The following is a 15,025-nucleotide window of genomic DNA, read 5'->3' as shown; positions in this document are numbered from 1 at the left end:
GAGAACCGACAAAACTACAACTGTTTCACTAAAACGTAGGACTATTGCCGAAAAACCGGGCAGAGCCTTCGGCGGCCTGGTACAATCTCGGGGATGTCGGAGACTTCCATATGACACGTATAGTAGTCTATACCAACAATAACTAAGTATAGGTCAAAGGAGGTAAGGGAGGAGGACAGCGTAGCCGTACAGATCTCTCGACACGACAGATCCGTTAGCACACTGTCAATGGTAAAGGAATGACGGCATGACCGTACGAATTCACCGACACGGCGGATCCGTTTGGCCAACTATAATAGGGGAGGGTATAACGGCATGACCGTACAGATCTCTCGACACGACAGATCCGATGGTCAACCATCAAAAGGTAGGGTAGGGTAGGATTACATAACTGGACCAGATCCCCCGACACGGCGGACCCGACGGCCAGTCATCTTACCTTAATACTGTAGACAAGAAGGGACCTTTTCGATACTGGAGCTCCCGACGCGGGAACCCACGGATTTAGGTCGCTTAGAAAAAAAATAGGAGACAATAAATGGTAAAAACTTACATTAAATCCAAAAGGTTTTTATTGAAAAATGACATCAATACGAGGTATACATCCAAGTATACGGACCATATCAGAGAAGGGGTCGAACCAGAGGGGGAGAGAACTGATCTGCTAACGGCTCTTAGCAGTACTAGTCTTATGCCAATGACTACCAGTATCTCAAAGATAAAATCATTGAGAATACACGGGGTTTTATAGTCTCGGTCGCATCAATGTATTTTTTTAAAGGGAGGTAAGGAATAATTTTGTGATGTGTTGGTGCGAAAACTGTTTCAATATAACACTATTTATGCTATGTTATGTAATGACATATATATAAAATTGGTAATTCTGGCACTGAATAGGGAAAATATTATATAGATTTATACTATGGTTGGGGAGAAAAAGTTGGATTTTTCGTTATACTAAAATGTTATATGTAGTATATTTGTGTGCAATTTTAATGTACATCGAAAAAATTTTCTTTGTTAGTAATTTTTTATATATATATATATATAAAGGGTATTATATAATAGATTTTATATTGACAATATATATTATATAATATAAATAAGTTACTGTAAAATTATTAATATTATTGATTTCTATTATATAAATTATTAAACTTAATAATATAAAAAGTTATTAAATGCAAAAATTATAAAGAAATGACATTAAGTTTTTTTAGAGATCATTAAGTTATATGAATATTCAATATTCTTAAACATAAAATATATTATAAAAATGAATCAATTTTTGTATGCAATGAAAACCTTTATATTGTTTATCGATTCTTTTGACTGTTGTTTTTGATGACCTTTTCTCAACTCATTATCATTGACTTTGAATTCATCGCCAGATTTGGCCGTATTTTCATCGATTTCGCTTAAATTGGTCTCATTTCTTGATAATCGGTTATAATTTTTGTTTTCTCTACGATTTCTCTTATTCAGTGATAACTTATTTGATATGAAAACTTGTTGACCATTGAGTTTATTGTTGTTGTTGTTGCTGTTATTGGCGCCAATTATATCTGAATTGCATGTTTGACACCGAGCTCTTGAGTTGTTTGATTTTAAATCACTTTTTACTTTCATTGGACTCGTATGACATTTACCAATCTTGTCGATACACTCTTTCATTTCGCTGTCATATTTGTTGCAATTGGTGTCCCCAATGACCGGATGTTTAACATTAGGTGTCGGTCTTTCTAACTTTTTGGTCCGCGGTCTTTCTGCTTTATCCATTAAAAAATTATTATTATATTAACTGTATTATTAAAATATTTTATAATTATATGACTATATAGTAGTAGTAGTAGTAGTATAATTAAAATGTCAATAAATTTAAAAAGCAATTAAGATATTGAAGTAATTTTTAAACTTTTTTCTTCTAATGAATAAAATAGTTAAAATAGTTTTTCGCAAACAATGACAAGAATTTTGCACAATATATATAAAAATATGTTTTTTTTGTTAAAATAATATTAACACTAAATCACTTTCTACAGGAATAATATTATTTATTACATTAGATGTGTAGTAATGATAATAATATAATTAAAATATGTAAGAATTCAAAGAATTGGAGATTTGTTTTTTATTATACAATTAGAATATAATTACTATTGTTGTTATTATAGTTATATAGTTTATGTTTTATTATTATATATATAAAAAATTCTAATCACAAAATTGCTAACAAATTCTGTAAATTCTGTTAAAAATAATAAATCGTTTTTTAACAATAAATGTATTATTATTATTATTGTTATTATTTTATGAATAGTCTATCACACAAACAAACGCACACTAAAGTGATACATAGTTATTAAGCATTACTTTATATAATGATATTATTATATCAATATTATTCAAAATATATATAAATTTATTGAAATTAATAATAAAATTTCGATTTTCCAATTGGTCTCCACAGAAACTAATTTGCATTTACCCTAACATTGGTTACAAAAAAACATTACCATTTAGTTAGTGTGTAATACACTGTGTATGCGCTCTCAACCAATGTTAAGGTCGAGTGCAGGTATTTTTTGCGGTGACTTTATTTTTAATGGGACAACCATTGATTGAATCATTAGTCTAATGAGATTTACAATATAATGTTATATAAATTTATGTTATATATACAGTATATAACATATTATAAAACTGTTATGTTATATAAGTCAATCAAATTAAATTATCTTTTATTTCGTAATATATTGATATTATAAAAAAATACATACAATGATTAACATTCATTTGAATAAATTATTATTTTTAACACTTAATTGTTATGGTTTATCGTATAGTGAAATTAATGACTTTTTCTATTGCAGTTTTAATGTGAATAATTTTCTAAAAATAATGTAACATTAAATTGTGTTAAATTTTGTTGTTTCTCAATATTAGGTCATTATTTTTTATCGGCTTTCAATATGACGTTTAACTATAAATCTTTTTTTTTTGTCGTTTATATTTTGAAATAAATGTTTTAAATAGTTTTTGACAATATTTTTAACCATTAATCATAAAACTTATTTTTATATCATAACGTTTGTGTCTGTGTATGTAAATTATTTATTCATTAAAGTCATAAATTTTTTAGCATTTTTTGTTTGTTTGTTTAAATATTCTTTAATAAATCATGAAATAGTTGAAATAGTTATTATTAAAATTATAATGTTATGCAACGAAATTAAAACAAAATATATAAATTAGAGCTTTTAAAACATAAAATATGCAATAAAGATAATTTTGCAGATAATTAATTAATTATGTTTGAATAAAAATTTATTATACAGATTATTATATATTGTATATACAGTTACTTGTTATTTACAGAATACCAGTAAATTATATGATAGTATTAAATTTTTAGTAAAAATTAGCAATAGATTTATCTATAAATAATATTAATGATTTAATGGATATTTTAGATTAAAATTAATTAATTAGAAATTTAAAGTCAGTAAAATTAATTGTCATATTAAGAATTACCGGTAATTTTTTTTAGTTAGAAAATTGATATCATTTTCCTGTCCTAATAAGTTCTCAACAATCAGTGCTTAAACTTTCATTTAAAAAATAAAATATTTTTAATGAGATATTAAGTCATTTGTATAATATATTTTTGATTTTAATAAATATGTAATTTTATTAATAAAATAGTAATTTATAAACCATTAATTAATATTAGGGTCAGTTTTTTTCATTCATAATTTTACTGTCTTTTTAATATTCAGACCATATAATAAAATATTAATCAAAAACTTTTATATCAAAATAGATTTAGATTTAAGGTCATTAAATCCCATATGATTTCCAAATTTACATAAAATAAATATCCACTATAATAATAATAAATTTATTATTATTATTATTAATAGCACGTGTTAATTGTATATAAAAAACTTTTTATTATATCATTAAAGTTTTTAAAATCAATAAATGTATAATTAAAAAATACAATGTATAAAATTTGCATTACAAAAAAAATATAAATTACAATAACAATCGCATTTATTATACAGTAAAAAATTATTTATATCAAAGTAAATATATATTCACAAGCATATAATTTTATATAAAAAAATTATGATATATTATAAAAGCTATTATATAGCAAAAGTTACATAAAAAGTAAAATATTGTATCAAATAATTGTCAATTAAATTAAATAATAAATATCAATAATTGATAAAATAATATTACCATAAATACATGTCTATTATTATAAGTGATTATATGAGATCAATATAAGGCAGTTAATCGTAAATATAATTTAATTTAAAATAATGACTTTTTAATATAAATACCAAACGCTACACAACCCATAATAGCGCATACAGTTATGGCCAGCTTAGGTACATATGATCCTAATACCACTTCCTATTAAATAATGGACATTATGTTTCAATTATCATATCAATCATATTTAAGACAATATTTTCAACAAAAAACATACCCAACCGCCTTGTCTCTGAACCCAACGACATATATTGTTAAATATATAGTTCAATGACCATTGAATTAGGCGCCGAAAATAATCAATAGGTCCGCTTCGGAAGGCATTGATGGCTAAATCCGAACAAAAGAAGAAAAGAACGACAATTCTTTCACGATTTATGGTTCCGTTGAGAAATAGTTCACTTAATAGCGTATCAAACTCTTCACGACTCAGATCTCTAAGGTTTATCTGTTTGTCAACTCATGAGAGGTTAGTAATGAAAAAAAAAACAAACACTACATCAATACATACCCGCAAAGCCCTGTCCCTGACCTCAGCTCTTTCTGAACTTCGGGCAAACGCTTCAGATATTCGTCGCAAATCGCGTCCAACGGATGACATCAGTGGACTCGATATTTGATAACTTGAACTGATTGGTGACACCAAACAAAAAGTTAGTGACAAATGTTTAAAAAATTTGATTAACAAATGATTGTCAATTACCTGAAAGACTCCAACTGTTGGTCAGTTTGTTCATCAATATTGATGCCCTCCTCAGTAAACTGTTCTCTTGTAAATTGTGTGAACAGTTGTGTGGCCACGGCTTCTGTCTCGTCAATCGATGGACTACATCGTTGTCCGGTTGATTCTTGCAAATCATCCGATTGTCCGCTGGTCGACGGCAAACGATGGCCACCAATCAAAAGTTGACACCCATTGCCACCATTCTTGTCTTCGATGAATCCAATAGCCATCAGTGTCTGTGTGTTATCAATACATTGACGGCTAAGACATTCAATGAATTGATGCGATGATTGAAAAATGTAATTAATTTAAACACTATTTTCAATTGATTATTAATCCATGTATTCATTGATTTTTTTTAATGACATTTAAAGTCAATCCAAATGTTTGATTCATTTAATACATTATAAGACAACAAATGATGAAATCGTTGTTTTGTTCGCCAAAATTCAGGAGTCATTCACCCAAACAAACATTGGCTCACAAAATGTGTGGCAAAACTAATACTAAACTATTAATACTAAAAGTGAGGATAAAAAGGACCAAATGTTGGAATAAAACTTTAATTATTTTAATATTCACTGAATTAGTCTTAAAAATTAATTAATTAAAAATATATTAATTATAAGTAGTATAAATTGATAACATTTTTAATTTAAGAAATTGTTATTTATTTATAAATAAAGTTTTCCAGTTTTATAGCAAACTTTTTTGTGTGTGTATATGATTTAGTCGATTCAATGCCTAAATATAGTATAATTTGAATGATACTGAAACAGTACGCTATTTTATATACCCTAAAAGTAAATTAAAAATAAAATAAAACTTTTTATTATTAAGTAATTGTTTTATAATTAATTAGCAAAATTTAGGAACAAATATTCAAGTTATTTTTATATGACAACAAAAATGTTTGTATGATAAATGCTAGTATAGCAGGTAATAAAAACAATTTGTATTAATTGCTATATATAATTAATAATTATATAATTTATAAAACAAATATCTAATAAGTTATATGTTTTGTCTAAAAATTGCTATTATTAATAAATATAGTTTTTTTTTATATCCAAATATATTTATTTTGTCTTAAAAAATTTATTTAATTAAATTAATAAAATAATTATTTGAATGAATTTTAATGCATTAATAACTTATAGTGTCATCTATTGGTTGCATATATATATGAAAATTTAGTGTTTAGTAGCGATTATCGATAGTATAGGTATAGATAGTATCGATTTGATTGTAACAAAAATTCTTTGTTTGAATGCATTGAATGCAAGCAAACATTGATATGAATTGTTATTTTGATTTTTATTGACACAAAATATGGCGATTCAGTGGTGAAAACAGTAATACTGTTAATACAACCAAACAATACGTATTGCAATTGTATGCTAAAGACTGACTTAAAACACACACACCGGGAGTTAATGTCAACCCGTGTGTGTCCTCTACCAGTGCTGGCCAATCGACCGACAAGTTGTTAGTATCAAATAGTTGCCGACATCTCGCGCGCGCTCACCGGTCGACACCCCAGACAACCACAACATAATAGAGAGTACGTATAGTAGTGGCGTCTATACGCCTGAAAGTGTGATAATATTTATGTGTATATATATGTGTGTGTGTGTCGGCCATCACTGTCGACTACCTGTGCTATACTATGATACTACTGGTGCTAACACTAGTGCCACACAATGACAAACCCTAATCATGAAAATCATTAGTTGTGACCGCAACTAATTTTCTCCCGACTCGGGTCAGTGCATTAGGTCTCTGTCTATTAGTGCCAATCAGTGACCATCACTTCACCAAAAGATTTTGTTTTCCAATCATTGTTTGTAATTATAATTGACTGTCAAAGTGATTGTCACCGCAAAGACAATCGTTTGTTTGTGTTATTGTTTTATTACTACCACTACATTGACAGTCAGTTTGAGTTTTCATTTATAATTATTATTTTTTTACTAACTATTAATCATTTAATTTACTCTATTGTTGGAAACTATTAAGTGTTTCATTAATTGTTATTTAATATTAATTGAGTCCAACACCGATAGCTTTACCGAAAATTATCAAAATTTGCCGCATATAGTGTATGTCTGTACTGATGGTCGTCGATATCACTCATAATAATTATTAACAACAAATTTTATGGACAGTTATCTAAATAAATCTATTTTTTTATTGTTAAAGGTTTTCACACAACTAGTGCTCTACTGAAGACAAAAATTTATGACTAATTAATATTTGATATAAACAACTGATTTAATGATTATTATTATTATTATGAATGTATTGATTATACATTGAAGAAGAAAAGTCAGTGATAATGTCGGAAACAGTAGAACAACCGCAAAACCAAACGACAGATGTCCAGTCGGACACCGGCGCCGAACAAATGGTCGGCTTAGTGCCCGTTCAGAGTGGCGATGAAAATGTCGGCATACAATTGATTGGCGCCGACGGTGAGGGCGATGAGACACTGTTTGGTACGCAAGCCATTGAACTGAATGGCGAGCGACATGTGATTGTATCGCAAGCTCAAGATCCGGAAACCGGAGAACTTCTTCTAGTATTAAGAGGAGAGAGCGGCGAACATATTGCCATTCAGGCCGAGACACTCACTAATATGGTTCAGGCGTCCGGCGGACAAAACATTCAAGTGGCTGTTGTCTCACAATCTGACGACACGGCGGCACTTGCATTGGTGTCCGAAGCTTCCGATATAAACGCAATCACCACTTCTGACACCATTTCCGAAGTGAGTCAAACGTTGACCGCTTTGCCAGCTGTTATAGCAAGCATTCCGATGAGTCCAACAGCGAGTCAATCGTTAACCACTGCTGAGACTAATGTGGTTCAGGCCATTGATACTCCTCGAGTATCTCAAGAGGAACAACAGACAACTTCTATAACAAATACCACAACAACTCTACCAAAACTGGATGAAGAGTTATTATCTACAGATTCTATAGATAAACCAAAAGTTGATAATTTATCGACTGATATACCAAAAGAAGTAATAGAAGAGAAAATTGAAGAAAAGATAGAAGAAAAAGAACAACAAAAACAACAACAAGAGCTAACAGAAACAATTAAATCAACAGAAGAAAAATTAGTTGAAGAAAAAAGTGAAGAAATTCCATCAACAGCTGCAACTGATGTCACCACTGAGTTATCAGAAGTAGTTAAGAATGATAAGCCTTTAGACGATAAAGTAGCCGAAGAACAAACAAAAACAGAAGAACCTTTGTCATCACAATCACAACCAATCGATGATAGTGTTAATGAAACTGCGGTTACCGAAGAACAGCCTAAAGTCGCCGCAGAAATAGTTGAAACTAAGGAAGAGGTTGAAGCAAAAGTAGAAGCAGAACAAGAATCTAAAGTAATAGAAGAGTCTAAAGAAGTAGTGGACAAATCAGATGTACAGCCAATTGTTGATGAATTACCAGTAACTGCATTGTCTACAGAATCTGAAGTTGTAAATACACCTGAAATCACATCAATTGTTGAGCCACAAGTTGAGACACCTAAGCCTCCAGAACCAGAAGTACCTGTTGTTGTTGTACCTGTCGAGGAGTCCAAAGAAGAGTCAAATATTGTTGAAATTAGTGAGAAAGAAAAGTTGGAAACAACCGAAACACCAATCGCTGAGGTGGTGTCTGTTGTTGATGAGAAACCACAAGAAACGATAAATACTGAAATAGTAACCGAAAAATTAACCGAATCGGTAACATCTGTTCCCGAAACGAATGTAACGGTTACCTCAGATATAGATACGATAACTGCAATACAGACTACTACTACAACAACTCCGATTGAATTGAGTTCTGAGCTAAACTTTGGCAATACAGCCGTAATTCAAGTACAAGATTCGGGAAATGGTACGTCACTCGACCAGATTATGGCCAACGCTGTACTCACTGCTGACGGCAATTATGTCCTAATGGCCCAAACCGATGATGGACAAGTTGCTGGTTTACCATCTGAGCTAAATCTTTCGGATATGATCAGTGCAGGCGGTGCTGGACAAACATTTTTAATTGAAACACCCGAAGGATTGGTTGCGTGTACGGCTGCGTCGGGTGAAGACGGAGGCATTCAATTAATTCAGACCGAAATGCCCAATATTGAGACTGCGACCAATTCGACTGAAAATCAACTCATTCAGGGTCTAAGTGGTGGCCAATCGATGTCATATACATATAACTCGACATCTGGTGTTCTCGAGATTACACCCGTTACTACTACTACGACTTCGGCGCCAACTCCGACACCGAAACCAACAAAAAGTCGATCAACCGGAAGTCGAACAACAAAGCCGAAAACAATACCTCCCGTCTCATCTGGTCAGACATTGCTTGTATCGACAGATACCGTACTGACCACATCGGTAACTGATAGTCCGACTGTGACCGCTAAGCCAACGACTTCGGCTTCATCTCGAAGTCGTGGAGGACAACGAGGATCTGGTGCTCAAAGAGGTGGTCGAGGAAGCGCTGCCAATACAGCTGTAAATTCACTTACAACACCAACTTCTGCAAATCAAATTAAATCCACTGCAAAGTCAAATGAACTAAAGTCAAACGCATCAGTAAACAGTTTGTCAACCATTACCGGTGCTCCCGGTCCCAGTCAATTGGCCGCATCGCGGCGAACATATAGCAAAAAATCTAATATAGTTTGGATTACACCCGACGCGTCTCACGGACCGGCAAACACACCATTTGCCTCAGTGGCAACCGCTTCACTTCAAACAGTAGCAAAATCATCGCCAATGATGACATCATTGAAGACACCGCCGACAAAATCTACAGCCCAACTATCATCTCAACAATCACGGCTCAGTTCGCCGTCAAAGATAACTGTTTCATCGTTGACGACAACTAGTTCGCCCAAATCGAATGTAAATCAGATATCATCCCAACAAACCCGAGCCGGTTCACCATCAAAGATAACTGTTTCATCTTTAACTACAACTGGTTCGTCCAAATCGATTGTTTCGACAACCGATTCGATCACTAAAACAGTAACGAAGACACCGTCAAGTGTCACCAAATCTATTACATCTGATCCTAAAGTTCAAACTACCACTACAGCTGTAACATTGGCGTCGACTACCGGTTCTCCTAAAGTGGCGACATCTAAAACAACAGCACAGCAATCGATCACATCTAAAGTCCAAACATCGAACTTAACAATCAAAAACAGTCCCCTGAAGACTAATACTGATACCAAAGTAACCGATAAGACTATTAAAGACAAGACAGAAAAATCAGATGAAGTTACAATCAAAAGTAGTTCCATGAAAAATGAAACAACAAAAACTACAATAAGAATGAGTGATATTCTTACGAATAAGCCTATGATGGCAACACCGCCACCTAAAGTTGTGGCCACCAAAACTGTTGTTACAGTTCCCGCGTCTTTGAGGGCAAAGACTACTGTTTCGAAATCACCGACAAAAACAATAACATCTACTCCAGTGTCAAACGACACGAAGGCTAAAGAAAAACTAACCGAACCTGTAGTGGAAAGTGTGGTTCCGAAGAGAACATCATCGCCAACAAAGACAGTTACGTCTACACCAGTTGTTTCCAACGACACTAAACCTAAAGAAAAAGCAACGGAACCAGTGGTGGAAAGTGTTAGCACAAGAAGGACATCATCGCCGACAAAGACAGTAACATCTACACCAGTGTTGAACGACACTAAACCTAAAGAAAAAGAAACAGAACAACCAGTAGTGGAAAGTGTGAGCACAAGAAGGACATCACGTGGAAGAGCTCCGAAAGAAATCAATAATGTTGTTGAGACTAAAACAGACAAAACGGAAATTCAAGAAACAGTTGCACTTTCATCTGACACCACTTCACACACACCAACACCAATAACAACACCAAAACCAGTACAAACACCATCTGGAAGAGTAACTCGCGGAAGAAGTGCTAAAACACCCGAACAAAAACCAATAGAAGTTGAAAAAACTAATACCGAAACTAAAACACCCGATAAAACAACTAAAGAAAAGACAACAGAAAAGATTGAAAAAACTGATGAATTGATTAATAAAAACAGTAGTAGTAGTGGTAGTACTCCAGCGAAGACTGAGACAACAAAAACTACAATAAAAATTAGTGACATTATTACTAATAAGACATCACTGCAGACATCTTCACCGAAAATTGTTGCCACCAAAACTGTAGTAACCGTTCCCGCAACTGTTCCAAAATCACCGACAAAAACAGTTACTTCTACTACTCCAGCGTTAAACGAAACGACGACGAAGACTAAAGAAAAAACTGTAGAACCAGTAGTGGAAAGTGTGGGCACAAGAAGGACATTACGTGGAAGAGCTTCAAAAGAGACCAGTAATGTTGTTGAGACTAAAACAGACAAAACAGAAATCCAAGGAACTGTTGCAATTCCATCTGATACAACTTCACAAACAGCACCAACAACTACAGCAACAACAACACCAGTCCAAACACCATCTGGGAGAGTAACTCGCGGAAGAAGTGCTAAAACACCCGAACAAAAGCCAAAGGAAGTCGAAAAAACTAATACCGAAACCAAAACACCCGATAAGACAAATAATACTAATAATAATAAAGAAAAGATTGAAAAAACTGATGAATTGGTGAAAATCACTATTAATTCTAAAGCTTCGGATGAATTCGATAGAATTATGGCACAGACTAAACCAGTTGAGGAAAAGGAAAAGACAGAGATTATCAAACCAGTTGTTGAGCCAATAGTTACTGAAACACCAACAGCTTCTACTCGTAAGAAGAGAGTTCAGTTTGATTTTAAAGAAAAAACTGACGATAAGCCTAACGAAGAGCAGACACCGACCACTGCATCTACACGAAGATCATTGAGATCGAGTACTTCTTCTACAACTACTCCTGTTATTAAAAAAGATGAAACAAACAAAACTGACATTAGTTTGAGCAATGATAAGGCACCGCAACGGTCATCGGGTAGAAAACGAAAAGAAGTAGTGGTCACTGATACCGCCGAACCAGAAGTGAAATTACCGAAAATTTTGAAGAAAGCAATTAAAAATGCCGACGAATCAGTTGCAATCACCAATAATAATTCGTTCGATGATTTTTCGTTTGTTCCACTAGGAAGTGGACGAGGAAGAGGCGGTGGTGGTGGCGGTAGAGGTAGAAAACGGGCGTTATATACACCCACTCGTCATAGTCTTGATATGAGCGATAGAAGCTATAGAAAGGAATCGTTAATACAATCATTTGTTGATGAAAAAGAATGGCAAGAAAAAGAAGACAATATGCGCCGCAAAACAATATCTTCATTATCGGATCTTCGCTCACCGAACGAATGTTTCGATTATGACACCAATGAATGTACTTTTTATATTCGACACCAATCGGTGTCAATGAATCCCAAACAAAGTGCCGGAAGTTATTTATGCCAGAAATGTGGTTTTCATACGACCAGAATCAACAATTTGGTGATTCATCACAGAGATCAGTGCTCTTATATAAAAAATGCAGTCATTGAACAGTGGCAGTCAGAGCTATTAAATAAAAGGGTCAAACCCACCACTACTACTACAGACACTACTGGTAGACTGTCCGCTGAATTGTCACCCACTCAGAGCAAACGCAAAAGAATTGACGACGACCTAACCAATTCACTTGATGAAGAATCTGCTACAGAAGATACTAATAATACTAATACAACTACTACTACCACCACAAAAGATGTACCCAATCAACAACGTATTAATATGGATGCGATGTTTTCGTCGGACGACGAGGACCTGCTCGCGATCGACAATATCGATAACATTAAGAAAGAGTTTGGATTTTCCGAGAACGACATCGTTTGGGTTGAGACTGAGGGCACACATTGGCCGGCATTGGTCTCGAAGATGTTTCCTAAAGAGAAAAAGACTTTAATCAAACTCATCGATAGTCCTATTAATAAAAAGAGGTAACATTTTGCAAGAAGTGTTAACAAAAATGATATTAATTTATAATTTGTTTTTAATTATAATTATTTTAGTTTAAAAATAAGCGTTACTTCGATCTCATTATTTGATAACTCGGATCTAAATAAAAAATATTTACGCGACGGTCGCAAAGCTAGTTATGGCGAACAACTGGTCAAAGCTGTCCAAAAATCTGAAGAGTTTTTGCGCAAAAAATGTTTGGGCAGTGAAGTGACTGCCGGCATGTTTTTTGATCAATTAGACAGTGATTTAAGTGAAACCAATGTCGATGACGACAACGATAGACTACCCAATAAAAAATCCACTGATCCATTGGGTCACCAGAAGACAAATGATGACAAAACTAACGAAGACAAATCTGAGACGGGTTTACCATCGATTGGTAGTAATGGCAATGATTTAGATACTTCAGATAATATCGATGATAATAGCGAATCGTGTGTTCTCTGGAAGGAAAAGCGCAGACAAGAGAATGCAAAACTTCTTCAGTGTATTAAAGACCAAAAAGTTGAAACACATTTGGTTGGAGTCTATAGAGAATCGATTCCTAGTGAACGACATACCAAATTCAAGAGCGGTTCCGAATCGGAGAAGAATCAATTAAAACATGTTCCCTGGTTTGGACCAATTGATGACGAGGAACAACAGGAAGAGATTTATGACTATTGTTCACAGCTTTTTAAAGCTAATTTTAAAACTGATCCCATTTTCGATACGGTTGCCTATATTTTTGAAGTCTGGGTGCCAGAGGTACAGACATTTTCTTTTTGTTGTATTTGTTAGTCATTTAATAATTTATGATTTATTTTTTTTTTACTTATTATTAGGCAATAGTTAAAGCCATAAGTCGTGTCCGGCGTATTGAACTCAAAGAATCCGAGTCAGTGTTTGCAAAGGGAGTCATATTAAGTAAATCGGAAAAAGACGAGTTGACTAAAGAGATACAAAAAGAAGCCGAAAAACAAATGACTTCACAACCAAATTCTGACTAAATTTTTTAAAAAGAAAAAAGATTTATATATATTATATATATTCGTATTTTTTTGTTTTTGTTTCATTAATCAGTGGCTTTATTTTGATTGACACATTATATTTCAATTATAGTTATAAAAAAAACAAATCATTTTCATCCGAGTTTTATTTTAGACGATACAAAAATAATAATAATAATAATAATTTTTTTGTCTGATTCTATATATATATATATTTGTAATCATTTTATTCAAACAATAATAACAAACAAAAATACAAACAAATCATTCATTACAAATCAATAATGATGTCATAAACAACAACAACAAAAACACATTTTTTAAAAAAATTGAATTTTAATTGAATGCATTGAATTTTAACAAAAAAAAAAAACAAATACTAACATTGGGTTTGATCCCAACAACAACAACAACAACAACCAAACCATTTGTAGGATTCCCACTGCGCTTACGGACATTAAACTTATAGCACACCTATTAATGCTTTTTTATAAACTTCTATATAAATATATAAATTAACACTGATTATATGATTTATATAATAATGATGATAATGAATATATATTTGTGAAATAATATCCAATGCATGCACACAAACAAAAAAATTAGTGAAAAATGCATTGTTTATATATTTGGGGGAAAAAATATTTTAAAAAATTGTTGAAATACTTGGATTATTATTATCGACGCGCGAAACCCTAATCCCAAATCTCAATTCATTGTATAGTAAAGTCTTCATTAATTATAAATTAATTAATATTTAGTAATTAGATTTGTATTCTATTTGTTTTAAATTATAGTAATAATAATTATTATTATTATATTTCTTGTGTTTTTAATTTTTAGCTCATTTTTTGTCAAAAAACAAAAATTGCCGACAATTATATTGCGACCACTTTTTAAAAATAAAACTTAAATATATATATTAAAAAAAATTAATTTGTATTCATTTTTTCCATTTATGTAATATACAGTATAATATGGTATTTAATATGTTTTTAAAAAATAGTATTTAACTTATAATGGATT

General features: G+C 32.2%; 1 protein-coding gene across 2 annotated transcripts; it reads left to right on the top strand.

Annotated features, from left to right (window-relative positions):
• Nucleotides 1–6,209: 6,209 nt before the first annotated feature.
• LOC128958607 (mucin-2-like) lies at nucleotides 6,210–14,134 on the top strand. Of its 2 annotated transcripts, none has more exons than XM_054304493.1 (4): nucleotides 6,210–6,572; nucleotides 7,211–12,985; nucleotides 13,058–13,754; nucleotides 13,832–14,134. In XM_054304493.1, the coding sequence occupies exons 2-4, from the start codon at nucleotides 7,347–7,349 to the stop codon at nucleotides 13,994–13,996; spliced, it is 6,501 nt and encodes a 2,166-aa protein (XP_054160468.1). In that variant the 5' UTR covers nucleotides 6,210–6,572; nucleotides 7,211–7,346; the 3' UTR covers nucleotides 13,997–14,134. The 2 variants fall into 2 exon arrangements, with proteins under 2 accessions (XP_054160468.1, XP_054160467.1); XM_054304492.1 differs by having other exon boundaries at nucleotides 6,210–7,110.
• The last annotated feature ends 891 nt before the right edge of the window (nucleotides 14,135–15,025 follow it).

The sequence above is a fragment of the Oppia nitens genome, unplaced genomic scaffold, assembly GCF_028296485.1.
Source record: "Oppia nitens isolate AA-2021 unplaced genomic scaffold, nextdenovo-longstitch-racon4-pilon3 scaffold3_pilon_pilon_pilon, whole genome shotgun sequence".
Classification (NCBI taxonomy): domain Eukaryota; kingdom Metazoa; phylum Arthropoda; class Arachnida; order Sarcoptiformes; family Oppiidae; genus Oppia; species Oppia nitens.
This window is presented reverse-complemented; position numbering and strand designations above follow the sequence as displayed.